The sequence below is a fragment of the Asterias amurensis genome, chromosome 11 (assembly GCF_032118995.1).
Source record: "Asterias amurensis chromosome 11, ASM3211899v1".
Classification (NCBI taxonomy): Eukaryota; Metazoa; Echinodermata; class Asteroidea; order Forcipulatida; family Asteriidae; genus Asterias; species Asterias amurensis.
Genome location: NC_092658.1, coordinates 3,005,637 through 3,028,454, shown reverse-complemented (window position 1 = coordinate 3,028,454; position 22,818 = coordinate 3,005,637). Strand labels below are relative to the sequence as shown.

The 22,818-nt window shown below is 40.3% G+C and overlaps 2 protein-coding genes across 4 annotated transcripts in view; one reads left to right on the top strand and one right to left on the bottom strand.

The window, feature by feature from the left end:
• The window catches only part of LOC139943821 (uncharacterized), a 113,066-nt gene that overhangs the window by 51,170 nt on the left and 39,078 nt on the right, over positions 1 to 22,818 (bottom strand). For all 3 annotated transcript variants that reach the window (XM_071940647.1, XM_071940648.1, XM_071940650.1), the window contains exons 6-7: positions 5,374 to 6,270; positions 3,586 to 3,732 (exon numbers count right to left, since the gene is read on the bottom strand). In XM_071940647.1, coding sequence (XP_071796748.1) covers positions 3,586 to 3,732; positions 5,374 to 6,270 — 1,044 coding nt within the window. The remainder of the gene's footprint in view (positions 1 to 3,585; positions 3,733 to 5,373; positions 6,271 to 22,818) is intronic.
• On the top strand, positions 15,346 to 16,746 carry LOC139944072 (paraneoplastic antigen Ma3 homolog). The gene has a single exon (XM_071941027.1). The coding sequence runs from the start codon at positions 15,346 to 15,348 to the stop codon at positions 16,744 to 16,746; it is 1,401 nt and encodes a 466-aa protein (XP_071797128.1).

Below are 22,818 nucleotides of genomic sequence, written 5' to 3'. Positions count from 1 at the left end.
TAGAGCCACTTAGCACAAACAAATGCTTACCAAGAAATTTCTTCCTTGATAAAAACATGATTACCATCCAAATTTCCATTTGTTGCATATTGCTTGTTACTGGTATTCAGCTGTTGTTTGCTTATCCTGAAAATCACCTGGAAATTTGGTTGGTAAACTTGTTTTTATCAAGGAAGACATTTCATGCTAAGCAAATGTTTGTGCTTAGCAGCTCTTTGAAATTGGGCCCTGGAGAAATAGAGACAATGGCCTGTTTAATACCTCCCAAGCATGCTGTAGAAATCATACAAAATTCCACACAGGGTTCACTGTCCGTTACCAATTCCCTCACAAATTAGTGCTCATCATATAAATTTTGTAGGTTTTTTCCCTTTCTGTTAAACAGCTATAAAAAACCAAAATTTGTATGGTCTCTGAGCTTTCATAATAATAATAATATTACTAGTACTAGTTGTACTCGTTGAAAGTGATTGTTTTTAAAGGGAACCATAATAAGTGTTCTTGGTAAGATTGACGAAAATATAAAAATAGATAATCCATGTGAAATGATGCAGCACAAACCGTGGCGACCACCCCCCCCCTACAAAATCATGCAGACCGCATATAAATGAGTCTTGTATTAACAAACATCATGGGATGAACATGTGCTGAATGTATATTTGGTTTGCGGAAACACCATTGTATCTACTTGCTGGATAGATTATGTTCTTTTTACAACTTGTCTTGCTAGGTATTCTACTGCCAGGGAGTTAGATTGTTCAGAATTCGGGAGACTTCTCTACGAACATAGTGTTCCCAAAATAATTATTCCCTTTAATTTGCCCTTTTCCCCTGGAAGGTATAAGTCTATAAGTGTGCTGCAGTAGAGAGGGCTTCAAACACGACAAACATAACCACTTCCTATGATGGTACAACGCATGATCACTAATGAAGTACAGGTGGTATTTTGTCGTACGGTCACAATGCGTACGTTAATTGAAGCATCTTGAGGGGGTGGGTGGGGGGGGGTGGGAGTAGGTATGATGATACTGAGTATTGCAATACTCTTCTTGACGTCACCAGAATCACCGCGACAAGGACTGTCATTTCCCCGTGAGGGTGGGGTTTTTTTGGGTGTAGAATACAGCCAATGTGTTCGTAATGAACACACAAATATCAAAAGGACTCGCTTCTCTATATAAAAAAATATATAAAAAAACAAGGTCTAATTGATGCAGGCCTTGCGTTTTCCTGGATGACGCCCCATGAACTCCGGGCACTGATACAATTCAAAAGGCAGAAGCCTTTCAACCTCTTTATAACCCTTTCAGAAGTGTTTATAAAACAGAAGTTCTGTGCTTAATACATTTACATGTGCTAAGCTGCTACATCAAATTGGGCTCACTTTATTTATTTCCTGGCATCGAGCCGATATTTCTTTTTAAATAGGCTTTAAAGGCAGTGGACACTATTGGTAATTACTCAAAATAATTATTAGCATAAAACCTTTCTTGGCGACGAGTAATGTGAAGAGGTCGATGGTAAAATATATTGTGAGAAACGGCACCCTCTGAAACGCCGTAGTTTTTGAGAAAGAAGTAATTTTCCACGAATTTGGATTTCGAGACCTCAGATTTAGAACTTAATTCTCGAAATCAACTAACTAAACGCACACAACTTCGTGAGACAAGGGTGATTTTTTCTTTCATTATTATCTCGCAAGTTCGATGACCGATTGAGCTCAAATTTTCACAGGTTAGTTATTTTATGCATAATGTTGAGATACACCAACTGTGAAGGCTAGTCTTTGACAATTACCAATACTGTCTACTGCCTTTAAGGATATGGTGTACAATCTGTCCTTCAATAAACCAAGGCGCTACCAGGGCTCAGGTGGTACCTCTTAATTTGGTAATCCCGGAAAATTCATATCTGAACTTGGAGGTGATGCAAAATCGATAAAAACAGGTGTTTTTCCCCCAACGAAACAGACTTTTCCAGAGACAGGTTGGGCAACAATCCTTCAGATGACATATGTCTGACATGATAAGCCAGTGGGTTATTGTAGGGGTTAAGGGGACAGCTAGAAATTTTGGAATTTTCAAGTTGAGAGGGATAGGGGCCTGCTTTGTTGGGCAAATATTTTCTGGAAAATTTATAATTCTTTGTCACAGTCGACTTATGTCAAATGGCACTGAAGATGGTGACTATTTCTGGCTACACTTAAAAATTGTGTGTACTTTGCTATTTTGCATTCCTAGTAAATAAAATAGCATTGAATAAAATGCTTAATTGGTTCTCAGATTTGAGGTTTCTTATTATTTCACTGTCAAAGAAGTGCTCTAATTTTTATAACTACTGTACAAACACAAGCAACTCTTACAACTGGTGCCCCCCCCCCCAAAAAAAAGTAACGGTTGCATGACATTCTGTAAAATTTCAGTTTGTCATTTTGTTTGCATGTATATGAGTACATGAAATGTTAAGCTTCAGTTTGGTAAACCATTTGCACAAACATTGATTTTCATTTGTGTACAACGGCCTTTGTTAATTTGGAATATTGTTGACCACCATTTAGGTGCCATTCATTTCCATGACATTCATCACTATGCACCAAAACAAGGCTAGTTTTGTTTCTTCTTTTACACAACTTTCAAACTGAAACAAAACTTCGATTTTGATTTGGAATTGTATGTACAGTAGTACATAGTACTATAGTGTGTTTGTATGAGAAGGGCAGGAAGTATTATACATGTAGGTCAAATCTTGCAGCCATTAGCAACCACTAATGGCATTTTGTTACCAGACAGTATGGTCTTTCAAGGGTTAAACCTATCAACCATGACATCAAATCTGCCTGTCCACCACGATGGGGTCAAGTTCACCGGCCTTACTCACCCTCGGCCCACAAGCTCCACCCAGTGATTAGAAAACAGCCAGGAGTGAATGATAATGTTTGATTTCACAAAGAAGTCCCTTTTTTTTAGAACTAGTCCTCTTTAGGTGTTATTAATACCTTAAAGGTAGTCTTGTCCTAACTCCAGATAAGAGTCTTAACTCTTTGTGAAATCCACCCCTTGGAATACCCCCAGAGACCATGGCCTCTGTTGCCCTTGTTCATGGCCTTGGTGCCCCACATTTGCATCTTACAACCAGGAAGACTTTGTTTTATAGTCAGTGAGATATTTAGAATTACACTCAACATAATAGGGGAGAAGTTTCCACCAACATCAAAACATGGAAAGATTTGTTTACTTTCAGGGAACCTTCTGCAGAATCACGGAGAGTTGGCAGCTCTGCCATCCAAAATGAAAAATACCTTTCCCTCTCAACAGTGAAATTCTATGGGTCAAATTCACAAAGAGTTAAGACTATTCCTAATTTAGGAGTCTAGGACTAGTCCTTGAAGAGATATTAAAAACTTAAGAATAGTCCCAAGTTAGGGCAGTAAACTTGTCTCAACTCGAGAAAAGACTAGTATAAACTCTTTGTGAAATCCCCCCCTGCAGCGGTATTCACGAAACTTTACGCAAATGTGGAAGTCCACTTGCGCAACATTTATATAGGCCTGTTCAATAGTCAAGACAGAAGGCTCTATAGTCTTACCTTATTGGTCTCACTCTCATCACTAGATGGCGGTATAGTGACATGCATACTTCCATCCATGGTGTGTCGGGCGCGTCGATTGTGGGCGTGTTTCCTTCGTTCAATCGTCCTCTTACTTGGAGACGGCGAATCCCCATCAAGCATTGCCTGCAAGAATATCCACATTAAATACGATAAGATGTCTTCTGGATTTCAAGGACGGGTGGGGGGCTGATAAGTTCTTTCCATTCAACTGCTTTTGTTATACCAGTTCACCTGTTCATGCTTGTTGTGTTGTCATTTAGCCTCCGAGAAAGACTGTGCTGTGGCGGTCAAAACGTCAGGCCAATAACTATGTTTTCATTTTCAAAATATCAACTTTGCATGGAGGAGAGTCCACAATGTTTGTAACAACTTCTCCGCCAAAGAGAATATATCTCATGCGAGACTATTGATCAGTAGATCAAGCATACAAGGTATGAATCTCTATTGTTCATCAAGTTCTGAGCGTGTGAAAACATCAGCGTTCTACCTTAGCAGTGGTCCACTGGCCAAATGCTAGTTAAAAACACCCAGGACAAGTCACGAGTAGTCCGACTGGCTACTTCAGTACCGAAAAGCAGCCTTAATTTTGTATGAAATACAGACTGTCGCAAAGGCTGGCAGTTTGACAAGGTAACTGGTCCTGCTGGCTAAGTCACTGACAAATTTCCTAGGAAAACCCTGCAAATAGATTTACCTGGAAGCCTGCCACCACCATCGAGAGACAGTCTCTACAACCATGTAATGTTTATCTGAATAACTGATGGCTGACTTTCATGTTTCGATGGCTGATTAACACAACAAGTCTGCTGCCATGACACGTGTTAATTACAAACCAGTGTCCCCTGGCTCATGAACTGAGCAAGGTGGTGTAAATAGTACACAGCCTGCAAACTGACAAGAATGCTGAGCTCACGCAAACACGCAACAATTCCAACAACGCATCCATGTGCGTTCTTGATCCGTAAAGATCAAGGAAAAAGCTTCTAAATGCCATCAAATAATACTATTAATTAGTATTTCCTTTCTGGCAAACCTTCACATTGAGTTAGTGACACTTGACAAAATGTGCAGAGCGGTCAAGGGCAGTATTGAGGTGGGCTGCCTCCTGTTTGACTGGGCGGGAAAAACACTCGTTGTAAACCTTGAACAGGGCCCAATCTCATATAGCTGCTTAAGCACAACAAGTAGCTAGGCACGACAAAATCTTGCTTACCAATATATGAGGTTACCAGCCAAATTAACATGTCATATGCAGCATCTTTGACAGGTATCCTGCCAAATTTTGCTTAGCAGACAATCTGTTGAGCAAAATTGTCTGCTTTAGCGACTCTATGAAATTTTGCCCATGGATGGTCTTTTAGTTCGATCAGAGCTCACAATATTGAATGGTGTATTAAGATGCTCACCACATTACCAGGTCAGAGCATCATAAACAATCAGTTTTTTGACTAGCTTATTCAGTGTACAAAATGTAAATCCAACTACTGCAACTGCGGTAAAAACGTCACACTTTCATGGTTTCTCTTCCAGTTTGATACACTGACCAATGGTTGACTAATGTTGCACACACTACACTGTCTCCACACATAAATGACAGGTGTAGTGTGGTTTGAAAGCAAATGAAGGACAATTACCGTGCAGTTGTCCTTGATTTTCTGATCGACTCAGAAAAAGAAAAAGCAAAAAGATGATCTCATCAGCTGAAACGATGTTAATCAGTCAGCAGTTTAAATCATTTTCTTAGTAAGTACATCCTCTCTTTACCTTGTTAACAAGAAAGTTGGCTTTCCTTGGGTTATCCAATCTCTCCAAGTCATCACTGGACGTACTGACTGTCGACGTGTGAGACTCATTTGTACTCGACCGATCTCTACCAAAGTCCGGGCTCTCCTCGCCAACAGTGGTCGGGGTCGGCACCTTGGTCGGAGGAAACGTCTCCCGCGGGGACTTCTCCTGAGGTGATGGAACCTCCTTGGTGGACGGCAGTGGTTCTTCAGGGGTGGAGCGATTCCTCCAGCTTCGTCTTTGCGGGTCGCTGCGGGAACCAAATCCCGACGACAGGTCAAAGTTGACATTGTTATTGTTCTGATGGAGAGGGGTGTACGCCCCTCGGTCAACGACAACGTCGCTTCGACTTCTCTGAATACCGAGGGCAAGAGCAGCTCCACTCTTTGATAGCTCTGAGATTCCGGTGTCAGAAGCCCTCACACGGGCTCGCATCCGTGACGCTCTGCTGCTCTGCGAGGCAGGGACGGAGGTTGCCTCGTTCTGAAGCCTAGCCTGGCGAGCAGAGCTCATTTCCTCGTCAGCACGTTTGGACTTTGAGGCTAGGGTGGGCGTTGTTTCGTTTTTCCTTTTGGATGATTGGGTAGGGCTGTCCTGTTGGTCGACGACCGCTGCAGGTCCCGCCATAGATGGAGTGCTCCTGGAGAAGGAGTTGGTCGGATCGGAGTAACGGGGCCTCGATTCGAGGGTGCTTTGTGACCGTTGGTAGACATCTTTCCGCTGGTCGTTTTGATCTTTCAAGATATCCCGTGTTTCGGAGCTACTCTTTGGCCAGGAGTCATTCAAGGTATTGTTTAACGATGTGTCTGACTTGGAGCTGGGTAATGGACTGGTTTTGCTGTTGCTTCCAAGTGTAGGAGGTTTGCCGTACTTCTCCTATGAGAGAGAAACAAAAAGTGAAACACTGGTAAGGTTTAAACATCAAGTTATCACAAAGAATTTCAAACATTTTTCCTTTTTTTTACAACATCTTGTAACTTGAAGCAAATATAGAAAAGATCTGAAAAAGAACTATGCAACTTTAAAAAGGTGAAAAGTTATTATAAAAAGTCTTCCTTCTGTGGTTGTCACCTTTGGATATTTATGTACAGTATCTATGTAATGTACACAGCTGTACATGGCTAACCACTTAACTGTTAAAAATATATATTGAAATAAAATAAGTAAAAAATAAATAAAATCTGCAATCATAACACATATCTTTATATATTCAACTGCCATCTAATGTTCTTTTCCTAAGATTAACAAACAGACCAATGTATCTTCGTATTTGAAAGGGCAAGGCCATTCTCATTTTGCAACTTAGAGCACTTCCTTTGAAACTTCGACTACTTTTGTTTATCTCTCAACTCCATTTTTTTTTTTTTTTTAAATAAATTACTATGTTCTTTTCCTTACATTAACAAGTTTACCCGACAGACCCATTTATCTTCATCTAGACCATCCACAGGCTAACAAAATTGATTGCTAGTGGGGGGGAAAAAAATAGAGTATGACTCCCAAATCCCTGAATCAGAGAGACACGGTTGTAGTAAATTTGATGTGATTGGTTCTCGACACGATAGCGACAGAGTTCTTTGATCTCCACTGCCTGACACTTTCTGGATTATGTTGTGACGCTACCCTAAAAACCGGTGTGAAATAAAGCTTAAATCCCCCTATAATGACAGTCAGACTTATCTCTCAGTTAAAAAGGAAGAGTAACAGCGTTGGTGAGTGGTCTAGAAAAAGGAATGGCCTGACGATTCGACCCTAGCAGCGTCTTTCTCAAAGAAAATATTTTGGCTGGTAAGCAGTTTGCAAAAGCTATAATTCTACTTTCTCATTGAGTCATTGACAAAATGATTTCTAAATAGTATCCACATTTTAGGAGGTCTCTTGAAAGGATGGTCATGTCTACCTTTTGATAACACACTAGCATTATAGTAGAGCTTCTGGGAGTACTATCCTTAGCACTAGATAAATAGGTCAAAGATCAGCATTTCTTTAAATAAGAAAAAGATAACATGACATGTTGTTTCACCATGAAGCCGTGGCCTCTGTTGCCCATGTTATTTGCTTTGGTGCCCCTTCAAAAGTTTCCTATAGACTTTCATTTCCAGAGACTCTCGACCCCATCCCGCCCCAAAAATAATAGTAACAATAATATACTACAACCAATAACTTCACCGTTCACTGAGATAATAACACCAACTTTAATGTCCTTAAAAATAATTTCAGATAAAATGACAATCCAGGTTGATTGATGATCCACACTCTTTACGCTGTACTTCAAAAAATACAAAGTTCGCGTAAAAAAACCTGTACATTTTAGACCCTCAAGATCCACCACCAACATGATCTATTAACAAAATAAACGTCTTCTCCAGATAAAATTTGTTAACAAAAACAACGATCAAAATTGCTGTTGTGGAGCAGGATATTACCAACATCTGTTTGCAATTAAGACAAAAAAATGTCTCATCTTCCACATATGGCAAAACTAAATTGTCAAACGTCCACCATAACGTCGGTGGCGGCGGCGACTGCAATAATATGAAACCCAGTCAGGCAAGTCATGTTTTTGTTTGCGACCAAACATCATTTAATAGACATGGCTTGCAGTACATCCAAACCCCTATCTTGGCATTCTGGATATTTTATGATTTTGACATTTCGGGTTAATTCAAACGTCGGTGGTGTGACAATGTATGGCCATGTAAGCTGACACTCGCCTGTTTACATTTTAATGCAACGTATACAAGAAATCTTGAGTTATGATGCACTTTTTATGCACTGTTTAGTAAACAATACACAATCCAAAACTTAGCAAAAACAAAAGTATGTGAGTGTAAACACAAGTCGCGAATTAAAACCACAAAAGCAGAATCAGCATCAGGGAACGACAACCGGCCCCCCCCCCCCCTCCCCCCACCACCACCCCCACAAAATATGTGGTGTTTTTTTTTTAATCTTGGGAATGGTCAAAAGACCTTTCCCACGAAATATGTAAATTGCACGTTACCCATGCGCACTAACACTTTGGTTGGAAAAATGAAGGAACAATGATTCCATAATTTACAACATGATAATGACACAGATGGATTGAAGGCCATAGACTCCCCATTGTCTCCTAAAAATTAATTCCAAGAACAGCGAACATGACAGTAGTAAAAATGAAAATTGTCCTTTCAAGTATGAAATCCCATGCCTGACTCTATAAGTAAAAAATAATAAACACAACAAAGACAATCACACGATGTTTTATCTTGTTTGTTTGTGTGTTTATTTGTTGTTTATTTATTTATTTATTTATTTATTTGTTTATTTATTTAATTTTTACTAGATATTAAATTTGCATCAGGGATAGAGAATACTAATTATGGTTTTTACCCATATGCACCGATGTGTGCATTTGTATTCTCAGTACTTTCCCGAGCCCTGTGAAAAAATTTCACAGGCATATTACTCGGGTGGGATTCGAACCCACGACCCTTGCAATTCTAGAGCAGTGTCTTACCATGGAGGAAAGAAGAGAAGGAAATCGAACGACCTGCAAAACCGCAGAGTAACAAAAGAATACCCTGACAAGGCCCCTGTCTGACCAGTGGAAAAAGATAGGAGACCTCCTGCTGGACGGCCGATTAGTGAGCGTTATTAGATCTCTTTGTACTAAGGTGTGGTACCGCCACTCTGCACCGTTGCCTTTGTGTAAAATTGAATCATTGGAGACAAGAATTGTGAATACACCAACATTTTCATATACCGTTTGTGGTGTTAACATGGAAATATCATAGCATATTTTTACATTTTTTTCGACTTTCCTGTCACTAGCGGTGGTTCAAAATTTGGGTATTAGCACATGAGGGTGGTTGGTATTCATTTGTGCTTTTTGATTTGGTGGGTGAAAGCGTACACTAAATTTATCAGGTCTCAAACAATTTTGGTTTTTTTCTTTATTATATACATACGACACACGACATACGACATACGACATACGACACCATAGTTGAGTGAAGAACCAAATGTGAATGGTCGCCCATTGTTTGTATAGGTATGTGGGTGATTATGAAGTATCGTTAAACGACCGTGGTACCACGGGTTCGGCTTTTGAAGTCCCTTCGCTCGCGCTCCTTCTCTTCCTTCCTCCCTGGTCTTACCAACTAGGCTACCGAGATTTCCCTGTAGCTAGAGGCAGATCAAATCCTGTTTCGGGGTGTGTTCTTTTTTCTTTCTTTTTTTCTTGTTATTATTTAACTTTTTATTTATTTATTTTACCTTATTTTGAGGGGGGGGGGGTCCAAGTTGGATGGTTCAATTGCCACTTTTCCCCCCTTTGCAGAATTGATTGAGTGAGTACCTGCACATTCAACTATGTCTAATCACAAAATCCATTTTTTATTACTATCTGCCTTGACGAATCTACACCCGGTTTAACCCTGAAACTTGATGAATTTCATCAAAGGGGGTTGTACTTTGCCTGCCGATGCTCTCAATAAACTAATTAATCTAGGGGAGCTAGTGTCACAGACACTACATTTTCATTATGAATCATCAAGATTATGTGTACATCTTTTCAGTGGGATTCACTGATTAATTTCTTTTTTCTTTTTTCATTTAGTACTTGATTTTTCTGGTTAGTAAGGCTTAAATTATGAAATTAGTCTGTAATTTTTGCCCTGGGGCTGACTTGCATGTAAATAATAAAGAAGGTTGTTAAACATGTTTGCCAGGAATCCAGCGATTGGGGACATTTTTTTTTAACCTGCTTGAAAAAAAAAGCATCTGTAAGGTGCAAGGTGAATCAGATTTGCCTGAAGGCAACCAAGAGAAGGGGCAATTTATTAGAACCTGCCTAAGGCAAAAAATATTACTAAAACGTTTTTTTTGCTCGGCAGAAATTAACAGGATACCAGTCACAATTTGTACAATGTGACAGGGTTCATTTGGCAGGTAACCTTATTCTGGTAAGCATAATTGTTCTGTGCTCTAAGCACAAGAATGACATTTACTATGTATCAATCTTAATGGGAGACTTTGGAACGCTAGGTGGCAGCAGACTTACCAGGTAAATGTCCATTGTTTACGTAGTTCTGAGCATGCGCACATTGCCAAAAACAATAGATTTTTTTCTGGTTAGTCTGCTGCCACCAAGCATTCCAATAGTCCAACAACACAAATCACTAGTTAATACTGATGAAATCGCCTCCAGGTTAATACCTTTTAACCCTAGTGTAGCCTTTCTATCCCAAATAAAAATTGAGGCTGACAGACAAATTAGTCTACTCCATGTTTGTAACCATACAAAATTGTCTCATCATTCTCAACCAAGTGTTCAGGGAGCATGACTGAGACAGGCTCAAGAATTGTTTCTGTACTTCGAAATTGCCACTGTCGTAGTGCTTTCCAATGGGGATATTTTTTTTCTCCTAAATCAATTCAAAAAAGGGAATCCTTCCAAATAAAAAAAATTCAGATTTTTGTTTGAGGATGGCAATTCTATACTACAGAGAATTAAAAAAATGCGTCCATGCCAGACAAGCTCTTGGTTAGTGACCCCTGTTAATAATATAAACTGGCCATCATCTGTGTATCAAATTAACCTTGACTTCATTTCGATAGCCACAGGCGGCTACTACTGTGGATGAACTTATGGTTATAAATGATTCCCGCGAGTTGACTTTATCAGACTAATGGACACATTGGTCAAATCAAGGTCTGTGGTTGGAGGTGATGAGTGTATACAATGTGGTTAATATAAAAATATCAATGTTTAAAGACACTGGACACTATTGGTAGTTGTCAAAGACCAGTCTTCTCACTTGGTGTATCTCAACAAATGCATAAAATAACAAGCCTATGAAAATTTAAGCTCAATTGGTCGTTGAAGTTGCGAGATAATAATGAAAGACAAAACACTCTCGTCACACAAAGTTGTGTGCTTGATTTCGAGACCTCTAAATCTAAATTTGAGCTCTCAAAATCAAACTTGTGGAAAATTACTTCTTTCTCGAAAACTTCTTTACTTCAAAGGGAGCGGAGCCATTTCTCCCAATGTTTTATACCACCAACCTCTCACCATTACTCGTTACCAAGTAAGGTTTTATGCTAATAATTATTTTGTGTCAGTAATTACCGATAGTGTCCACTGCTTTTAAAAAAACTAATGAAATATGAAAAAAATATTAAAATTACAACAGCTGAATTCGGTTGTTGTATTTACATGCTGAAAATTTTGCGTGGTTTTTCACTATTTTCTCCTGACTCACAGATTATGCCAACAATTTTGCAGGTTTGTTGTTTTATGCATGGTTGATCATACAAAACAAAAACACTGTCTCAATTATTTTGTCAGCTCTACCAACCATGTGTAGTATCTTTGAACTTGCACTTGATAAATATAGAATTTGTGAACTGCTATGCCAACTTAACAGGAGTGTATGTAAACTCAAAAACAGGTAAAGGCAGTGGTCCGTGGACACTATTGGTAATTACTCAAAATATTTTTTTGCATAAAACCTTTCTTGTTGACGAGTAATGGGGAGAGGTTGATGGTATAAAACATTGTGAGATACGGCTCCCTCTGAAGTGCCATAGTTTTTGAGAAAGAAGTAATTTTCCACGAATTTGATTTTGAGACCTCAAATTTAGAACTTGAGGTCTTGAAATCAACCATCTTAACGCACACAACTTCGTGTGACATGGGTGTTTTTTTCTTTCATTATTATCTCGCAAGTTCGATGACTGATTGAGCTCAAATTTTCACAGGTTTGTTATTTTATGCATATGTTGAGATACACCAACTGTGAAGGCTAGTCTTTGACAATTACCAATAGTGTCCACTGCCTTTAAAGATTTCCTTCATTTCGGACCAAGCACTGTAGACTTAAAAAAAAACAGGATGATCTTCATATACCTCAGCACACTTCTTGTTTTTCAGATTTTTATTTGAGAATTTCATCAATCATTAAGTTAAGGTTGGAATTATCAGGATGTCAAGTGACTATAGATGTCATATTTTATTTATTTATTTATTTAGGGGGGGATCATCCCATTGCTTTATAATTCATAGCACATATTCTACACCCAAATGATCGCAGTGTATAAGGTCACAATTGCTTGTTATCAATACTTGCTTTGAAATTCTGTGATCTACTCATATATTTGATTTGGTCACAGATTTTTGTTTAATTGTGATCATCTGAAAAAAAAAAAGAAAAAAAAAAGCAAAACCGCTGAGCTGAAAAATATTTCTGTCTCCTTGAACTCTTGAGTTCAGCTTTGAATTTAGAACTCAGCAAGTTCAATTTACTTTGTTTGTTTCTTTGTTTTACCTGTTGGGTTTGATTGTTTGTTTGAAAGTTGCCAAGGAAATAGCAGCAGGGAACCAGTCATACATGATTATTACGGGGCATTTGGGCTGGTAACCTGTTCTGCTAGAGCATAATATATTGTGTAACCCTGACCCAAATGAGGCCTCAGGTTACAGCATATTTTGTGTTTTACAAAATATGATCTTTATTTCATTGTGTAATTTTGATTTCCTTTTCATTGCTCATGTGTTTATTCTACATGTGCATTTTCAATTTGCCATGGTGTGCATTTTCTTTAGCCATGGTTTCCCTTTGTTTACTTGTGTTTACCAGCCAGGCTATTCAGCTGGTGCCATGCTATTCAACTTGTGTTTTATTCATGCTCTTTGATCTTTACCTATCTATTCAACTATGCTTGTAATCTCTACCTTCTTGTAGGAAGTGGAGATTCACCTTTTGTTTATTTCTGGGAATGGCCAGTGCCTTTTTCTCTAATCCATGACCACAAACCCAAGCTGTGAAGTCGTAAAGATTTATCTTTCCTTCACTCCCTCTAATTTCAAATAGACCAATCAACTTTAGAGCCATAAGTGATATTTTTCGAACCATCCAATGAGAGTGAACAGCTGACCTAAGCTGAGGCATGGTCGGAAGGCTGGCTTGGCCCAAAATTCTGGTCAGACCAAGCACTCCACCATTGGCCATCGCTCCATCTGGATGTGTGTCCGCACATGCCTCTACAACTATCTTTTTTCCAAGTGCTTGTTAAATTACTTCTTCAAGCAACTTTCTCATTCTGGAGTGAAGACAACTTCTACTTTTAAAATGAATGTTGGCTCTCTGTAATAGGTGAGTTTTAGTATTTAACTATTTAAGTAATATTTGTAACTTGTTATCTGGAAGTTTGCAGTAAGGTCTCTGTTGAAGTTAGAATTTGATTTATGATTTTTGAATTTCACAGACAACCTTTAAACTTTCATTTTTTATTAAATGTATTTCTTTAAATTCTCTGAAGCACTTTTGTTTTATATTTAATGCCATGATGAAAGATCTATCATGTTATTTTCTGAATTTGAGAAATAGATCTTTATGCTTTTAGGCATTGTATGTTTTAAGTTCTTTGAAATTTGTTGCAACTTTTGGTTTATTGAGGAGAGACCTATTTGCTTTTGCCGATTTCTTATTTTGTATTCTTGATAAGAACTAACAGAATAGTTATGATATTTACCACCAGCTGATTCAGTTGATGTATTGTGGTAAGTCATGCTATTTGTGCAGTCCTTAGTATTTGGACTGGTTCTAAAACACTATCAATATATATTTTAGGTCTGATGGGTTTTAAGTTTTTACAATGTACATGTATATATTTTATATTTTAATGGCAATCCCGCATAAGACTTAAAGACACAAAGTGTTGTCTAGTGATAGAGTTTTTGCAGGAAGCCAGATTTTGCTTTTGTATCCAAATACTTCATACCTTATTTGATGTATTTTGCAGTTGCTAAGATTTTAGACAATGTGTTGTTTGATGTAAAACTCTTAGCTCATTGAAGCTTGGACGATTTTAAGTTTGCTATTGCTGTCTTAATGAGACAGATGATTATTTTGATATGCTACATGAGGGAGTAATTTTCTCCTTGTAGCCAGATAGTCGAAAGTATTGGCTTATCTTTATTTAACTTATTGGCTTGTGGAGTTTTAACAAGTATTTGATATATACTGTATTTCCCGAGCGTTCCATCAGTTAGCTGACTGGATATTTTATATTCCTAAAGAGGGTTGTATTGTAATATGGCATGGACCATTATCACTCTCTGTAATAGGTACAGAAGACCGAATGTGATGTGGTGAAGAAGATTGACTGGCCCTGTACATACTAATACGAAGGCAGATTCCCATCCACTTCATCTGTAACCTATTGCAAGTATAAACGTTTTAACATTCTTGCAAGTATTATTGGAAGAGGATTCCGTACATATATACCGACACGTGAGGTGTCCGTCCGCACGAAGAGGAACTGGGTCGTCTCCCAACTGATGTTTGAACTGGGTCGTCTCCCAACTGATGTTTAGACTTCGCCCGTAGGACGCGAAACGCGGTTTAGGGTCTATTTAAGATTTGGCGCCCATTAATTCCTTTGAGCTCATTTTGTATTATTTAAATATTACAGGATCCTTTAATTGTATTGTTTAATTCTACATTTCTTTAATTGGTGATTTATCGTTCAAATAAATCAGAGTTTCTGTTATTGTGCATCATATCTCAAATTCTCTAAACTTGGTTTTATTTCAAAAAGGGAGTTGTAAATTTATTTTCGGTTCCCGCTATTTTTGATTGGCGAACCCAGGGTTACATTTATGGGGGCTTGTCCGGGAACTATAAATTGTTAAATGTTGAAGTATTTTGACTTCTAGATTATGAGAGATTTGCATGCACATTGACTGCACAAGACTTGCATAACATTATCATTGATAGAAGAGTTTTACCTAAAGCTCTTGAATATATATATAACGTATTTATCCTGAAATTTTATTTTGATACTTGCCTAGAGAGCCAACATTCCATACACATTTAACAAATTCAGTTGTCTTTATTCTATATCTTAATTCTTTAGATTTTTTCTTCTTCTTTGACTTTATTTTTTTTGTTGATTATCACAATGGCTAGCACAGCCCTCCGAGAACTAGGTTTAGACTGGTGTAAGAAGGAGGATTTTAGACCGATTCACTCAATTCTGTTATCAAGTAAACTCAATACTGTCCCAGTGGGAAATAATTTTCTGTCATTGGCACTTGGTAGTGTCCTTCCTTCTGTCGAGAATTTCTGTAGAAAGGATGACAAAGAACATAACCGTACCCTCCTACTCCTTGACTTTGCTGTTCCTGTTTCTTCTTTGGGACTTGGGCCCGAGATCCGTCTTGATCTAGGGGTTTCCCAAGTTGTTTTCAGTTTGACACGGCTAGATGATTCTGCATCTCAGAGCCAACGTGTCAGCATCAGGGAGCTCCGAGAGAGCGGTGCCATAGATGCATGGCGTTCCAATCAGGCTACAAATTCACAAAATTCTGCTATGTTTTCTAACCCTTCTTCCCCTAGTCCAAATTCTCCAACAACAACTCCCTCTGCTTATCCAACTTCTTCAGATTTTCCACAGGCATTTGCTCGCTGCTCCCTTGCAGCTAACTACCGTAAGTTGCGATGTTTTTCTGGTTTACCTTCACCTGCTCGTGACGAGGATCCATACCTTACATGGATTGACCACGTCGAAGGCCAAATGGACGAATGGCAGGATCTTGATGATGGTGAGAAGAGGAAACGGATCCGTGAAGCTCTTCGGCCACCCTCTCTCAACATCGTCAATGATCTTCGCCGTGATGACCCAGATGCAACAGCACTAGACTACCTCAAGGCCCTCGACGTGGCATTTGGTGATACGTCATCCGACGATGAATTGTTTATAAAATTCCACAGCATGAGACAGAAAGAGGGAGACTCTCCATCGAAATTTCTGACTTCTTTACAAGATTGTTTGAGGAGAGCCATCCGTCGAGGAGTGATTCCCCATGAGAAAGCGAACAAGGTTCGTTTATCTCAGTTCATAAAGGGAATCCTCTTCGACGAGATGCTCCTCGTCAATCTACATCTAAGAGACCAACTAGACCGCCCTCCCTCCTTCCTGACTCTCCTCTCCCGAGTGCGGAAACAAGAAGAGGAAACCTTAGCAAAACAGACCAGCCGTAGAGAGACAGCTCCACTACCTCTACCGGCACAATTTCTCCAGCATGCTGTACAACCACATAACGAAAGACATCAACCACAGCCGAAGCCGAAACCAAGACAAAACCACCAGAAGGAGGATGACAAGGGCACACTACTAGATTTCTGCTTCGGATGTGGTGAAGTGGGCCACATCCGCCGAAGGTGTCCAAACCCGTCAAGTCCCGACGCTGTCAATCAGAAGTTAATTAGATTCATTCTGTCTGGGCAGTCGGGAAACGGACAAGGACGCCAGCAGCGGGGAAGCCAGGTGTCCTACAAAAGCCAACAAACCCCAATGTAAGATTTCAGCAAGGTACAGATATCCCTTGTGGTTTAGTAGGAGAGAGCATCACTCCTCGATGCTGGGTGGACAGCTTTGAGACGAACTGTCTACTTGATAGTGGCTCACAGGTCACTCTAATCTGTCAAAGTTTTTTCAACCGTCTCAACCGTACTCTTCATCCTTTGAATGACTTAGTCCTTTTTCATGGTGGAGATGGGAAGATGCCATACTTGGGCTGGACTTACGTTTCCATGGGGTTTGACAGTGCCTTTAGCGGTACAAGTAATCGTTTTGATACGTTTGCTCTAGTCATCCCTGATGGTCGTAACTCAAGTACCCCACCAGTCATTGTTGGTACAAATTCTGGTCTTTTCCGTAACTGTTTTGATTTGTGTAAGAAGCAAGCAGGTAAAAGGTATGGGCAAACTCTCAACATCAGTGCCGTTTGCCACAGAATTTATGAGTCATTTGCCAGTGAGAGCAGAGTTTCCAGTGATGGTAAACTTGGGACTGTCAGAACTCGTTCCAAGCGTTCTACCACGATTCGACCAGGAGAACACAAATCTGTGTGTGGCTCCCTCCGTAACATCCTGCGTAAGCCAGTAACTGTACTGGTGGAACCCCAAGAGAAGTGCAAATTGCCATCAGGATTAGATGTGACACCTGTTGTGGCCAGACTCCCGGGTAGTTCAACATGCACCGTCAATGTAGTTGTTGTCAACAGAACGAGTCGTGAAGTTACAATCCCAGGAAATTGTCCCTTGGCAGACATCTTTGTGCCAGAGTGGTGTCATGAAGCTCCAAACATGACAACATCTTCAAAGAAGTCTCGCACAGCCTACTGTGCCTCTACCTCTGCTTCAACCACTAAGTCTTCCACTGATGATTTTGATAATCTTCCCTTCCAGTGGGGCCCTATTTTTCCAAAGCAAAAGAGAGACATTCTTGACAAGATGAGGTTAAGGTCACAAGTTTTCTCTCGTCATGAGTGGGATCTTGGTCTCACAAAGCAAGCGGAACATCAAATCAATATTTCTGATGACACTCCATTTAGGGAAAGATCCCGTAGAGTTGCTCCAGCCGACCTCAAGGATTTGAGACAACATCTACAACAACTACAAGATAACAACATAATCAAAGAATCACGAAGCCCTTATGCATCACCAATTGTGCTCGTTCGGAAGAAGAACGGCAGTCTACGAATGTGCATAGATTATCGTACACTCAACACTCGCACAATCCCTGACCAGTATGCCGTGCCACTCATACAGGAAGCCATTGATTGTTTGAATGGCAGTAGTTGGTTTTCAGTGATTGACTTGAAGTCTGGTTTCTATCAAATTCCTATGCGCCAAGAAGACAAGGAGAAGACGGCTTTCATTTGTCCTTTTGGGTTTTATCAATTCGAACGAATGCCTCAAGGAGTGAAAGGTGCCCCTGCAACGTTCCAAAGATTGATGGAAACTTGTATGTCAGGTATGAACATGGCCGAAGTTTTAGTTTACATGGATGATCTCATTGTTTTTGGCCGTACGCTAGACGAGATGGAAGAACGACTGATGAAAGTACTCGACCGACTTGCTGAGTTTGGACTCAAGGTATCTCCAGAGAAGTGTCAATTTTGTTGTAAATCTGTGAAGTATCTTGGACATGTTGTCTCAGAAGAGGGGGTACAAACCGATCCAGAAAAAATGTCTGCATTGGAGACATGGCCTCGACCTCTGAATGTTAAGCAAGTCCGCTCTTTCCTCGGTTTTGCGGGTTACTATCGTCGATTCATTGAGAATTTCTCCAAGATAACTCGACCCCTGAATGAGCTCACCGTTGGTGTAGTTTACCCTAACAAACGAGGTCGCCCGTGCCCTAAGAAGAAGACACCTGATGTTTCAGCTCGCAAAGCCAATGATCCACTTGGTGAGCTATGGACTCCAGAGTGCGAAAATGCTTTCCTCGCTCTCAAGGAAAAGCTGACCACTGCCCCTGTACTTGCCTTTGCTGACTTAACAGAACCCTTTGTTCTCCACATTGATGCAAGTCGAGAAGGTCTGGGTGGGGTTTTGTTGCAAGAACATGATGGCAAACTCCATCCAGTAGCCTATGGTAGTCGTGGTCTATCACACACAGAGAAGAACTACCCAGCCCATAAGTTAGAGTTTCTTGCACTCAAATGGGCAGTCACAGACAAATTTAAAGAGTATCTCTACATGGCAAAGAACACCAAAGTGATGACTGACAATAATCCTCTCACATACGTCCTAACTTCAGCAAAGTTAGATGCCACAGGTCACCGCTGGTTGGCTGCGCTCTCTAGCTTTGATTTCTCTATCCACTACAAGCCGGGGCGTACCAACATTGATGCAGATGCATTATCTCGAATACCCCATAGTTCCCAACATGAGCAACAGTTTCAGTACGAGCAACAGGCGAAAATTGAGAATCTTGAGTCTCGATTGAATGATACTGCAGTGACGCAAGAAAATGTTTGTCATCGTGATGCAGTAAGTGCCATATATCTCCAACACAGTATTCATGTCCCAGCACTTGAAACAACAGTAAATCCAACACAATGTCAACCATCTCATCATGTCCCATTTGTCCATTCTCTGTCGGTCGGTGCAGATGCTATCCCTGACTGCTATGGTTCTTGTTCAAGTTTCAGTACACTTGATTGGCAGAAGATTCAAATGGAGGACCCCATCATAAGGGAAGTGCTTAAACATATTCGAGTTGGTAGGAAACCGAACTCTCTCACCAACGTCCCAGAGGAGGCAAAACTCATCCTCCGTGAATTTGACAAACTTCGACTGAGAAATGACACCTTGTTTCGATGTGTGACTAACTCTTTGGGTAACAAGTGCTTTCAACTTGTTCTTCCTTCACAATTCCGTAAGCAAGCAATTAGGGGACTGCACAACGAGCTTGGCCATCTAGGCATTGAGCGGACAGTTGCACTTGCACGGGATCGGTTTTACTGGCCTCGAATGGCTACAGAGATCGACAACTGGATCCGACACTGTGCTCGGTGTGTTGCAAGAAAGACACCCCAGAGAATAGCTGCTCCTATGGTCAACATCAAGACTAGTGGTCCATTGGAATTGGTCTGCATGGATTTCCTTTCTTTGGAGCCTGACCGTTCCAATAAGAAGTCTGTTTTGGTTGTGACGGATCACTACACTAGGTATGCCCAGGCATTTCCCACCAAAGATCAAACTGCCCGCACTGTGGCAAAAGTCTTATGGGAAAATTTCTTTATGCATTATGGCCTGCCGCAGCGTCTACACTCTGACCAGGGGCGTGACTTTGAGAGCAAAGTTGTAAAGGAGTTGACCAACCTGCTCGGAATAAAGAAATCAAGAACTACTCCGTACCATCCTCAAGGGGACCCACAGCCAGAAAGGTTCAATAGAACATTATTGAACATGTTGGGGACTCTTGAAGGAGAGAAGAAGGAGACTTGGAGTCGCTATATCAGTGCTTTAGTGCATGCCTACAATTGTACTAAACATGACAGCACAGGTTTCTCTCCCTACTTTCTTATGTTCGGCAGAGAGGCGAGACTCCCACTTGACTTGCGTTTTGGCGTAAGTCCTGATGACTTCACAAACACCGACCATGTCAAGTATGTCAAAGGCCTCCGAGATCAGCTGACACGGGCCTACCAACTGGCATCTGCAGCGTCAGCCAAGTCAGCACATGCAAACAAAAGACGACATGATGTGCGTGTGCATGGCAATGATCTCCAGAGTGGTGATCGTGTATTGGTCAGAAATCTGGGCTTGAAAGGAAAGCACAAACTTGCTGACCAATGGAATTCGACTGTGCACATTGTAACGGAGCGTATTAGTCCAGACATGCCTGTGTATCGTGTCAAACCAGAGTTTGATCGAGGGCGGACACGCACGTTGCACAGGAACATCCTTCTTCCCATTGACTATCTTAATGAGGATGAATCACGACCTAGCATCACAAAGCCAAAGACTAACCGCCCAATCACCAGGGCAAAAGCCAAAGTGACCCCACTTCCAGTACCAGTTGATGTGGAAGACGATGACATCAGTGGTAGTGATGAGTCAAGTGATGAAGAAATCACTGTTCTCCTTCCTTTGGAGACACTCAGAACACCCATCAGGAAGGATTTGTCCGCTGAAGTCACCAGCATGGAGCCAATAAATGTGCATAATGTATTGAATGCACATGCCCCAGAATTCATTCCAGAGAGATGTTCTCCTATCATGTCGGTAGATAGTCATCCTGAAGAGGTAATGACTGCGGAAAGTCCCATCACTACACTGCCTCCATTATCTTGTGAGGAGTCCATTGGTGATGATGACCATTCTTCTGTGGTTTCAATGGAATCTGTTTCACCATTGAGCTCAGTTCAGTCCATTGCAGACATGGGAGAACAGCCTCAAGAAGTAACATCTCCCTCACCATCCATCAGTTCTCAGCCGAATACTGAGGACAAAGGAGATGACCTCACCAATGGGGAAACCCCTACCCATGTTCACTTAACTCCTGCAAGTGAGCAGCCCTCTAATCCTGTTGTGGTTACAATTGATGAGACCCATTGTTCCTCTATTAGTGATCCCAAATTGGATTCAGCTGTTGACCACAAAGTCACTGAACCAATGCCATCAGTTACCTCTCCTATGCCTTCTACTCCTACCCCTGTGATCTCTAGCCCTGGCACAAGTTTTGTCAGACGTTCAACGAGAGCATCCCAACCGCCTATGAGGTTGAAGTTTGATTCTCAGGGAAAGACTGTGTTTAGCCGGCAGTTCCAATCTCCTGGTATGTTTGCCGCGTTAAAGAGAAAGGTTTTTGGATACTAAGTTTATTTCTATGCATATTTTAATAATTTCTTTTCTTATGCTCCCGGAGGTAGCAAGTTAAGAACTGGGAGGATGTAACCCTGACCCAAATGAGGCCTCAGGTTACAGCATATTTTGTGTTTTACAAAATATGATCTTTATTTCATTGTGTAATTTTGATTTCCTTTTCATTGCTCATGTGTTTATTCTACATGTGCATTTTCAATTTGCCATGGTGTGCATTTTCTTTAGCCATGGTTTCCCTTTGTTTACTTGTGTTTACCAGCCAGGCTATTCAGCTGGTGCCATGCTATTCAACTTGTGTTTTATTCATGCTCTTTGATCTTTACCTATCTATTCAACTATGCTTGTAATCTCTACCTTCTTGTAGGAAGTGGAGATTCACCTTTTGTTTATTTCTGGGAATGGCCAGTGCCTTTTTCTCTAATCCATGACCACAAACCCAAGCTGTGAAGTCGTAAAGATTTATCTTTCCTTCACTCCCTCTAATTTCAAATAGACCAATCAACTTTAGAGCCATAAGTGATATTTTTCGAACCATCCAATGAGAGTGAACAGCTGACCTAAGCTGAGGCATGGTCGGAAGGCTGGCTTGGCCCAAAATTCTGGTCAGACCAAGCACTCCACCATTGGCCATCGCTCCATCTGGATGTGTGTCCGCACATGCCTCTACAACTATCTTTTTTCCAAGTGCTTGTTAAATTACTTCTTCAAGCAACTTTCTCATTCTGGAGTGAAGACAACTTCTACTTTTAAAATGAATGTTGGCTCTCTGTAATAGGTGAGTTTTAGTATTTAACTATTTAAGTAATATTTGTAACTTGTTATCTGGAAGTTTGCAGTAAGGTCTCTGTTGAAGTTAGAATTTGATTTATGATTTTTGAATTTCACAGACAACCTTTAAACTTTCATTTTTTATTAAATGTATTTCTTTAAATTCTCTGAAGCACTTTTGTTTTATATTTAATGCCATGATGAAAGATCTATCATGTTATTTTCTGAATTTGAGAAATAGATCTTTATGCTTTTAGGCATTGTATGTTTTAAGTTCTTTGAAATTTGTTGCAACTTTTGGTTTATTGAGGAGAGACCTATTTGCTTTTGCCGATTTCTTATTTTGTATTCTTGATAAGAACTAACAGAATAGTTATGATATTTACCACCAGCTGATTCAGTTGATGTATTGTGGTAAGTCATGCTATTTGTGCAGTCCTTAGTATTTGGACTGGTTCTAAAACACTATCAATATATATTTTAG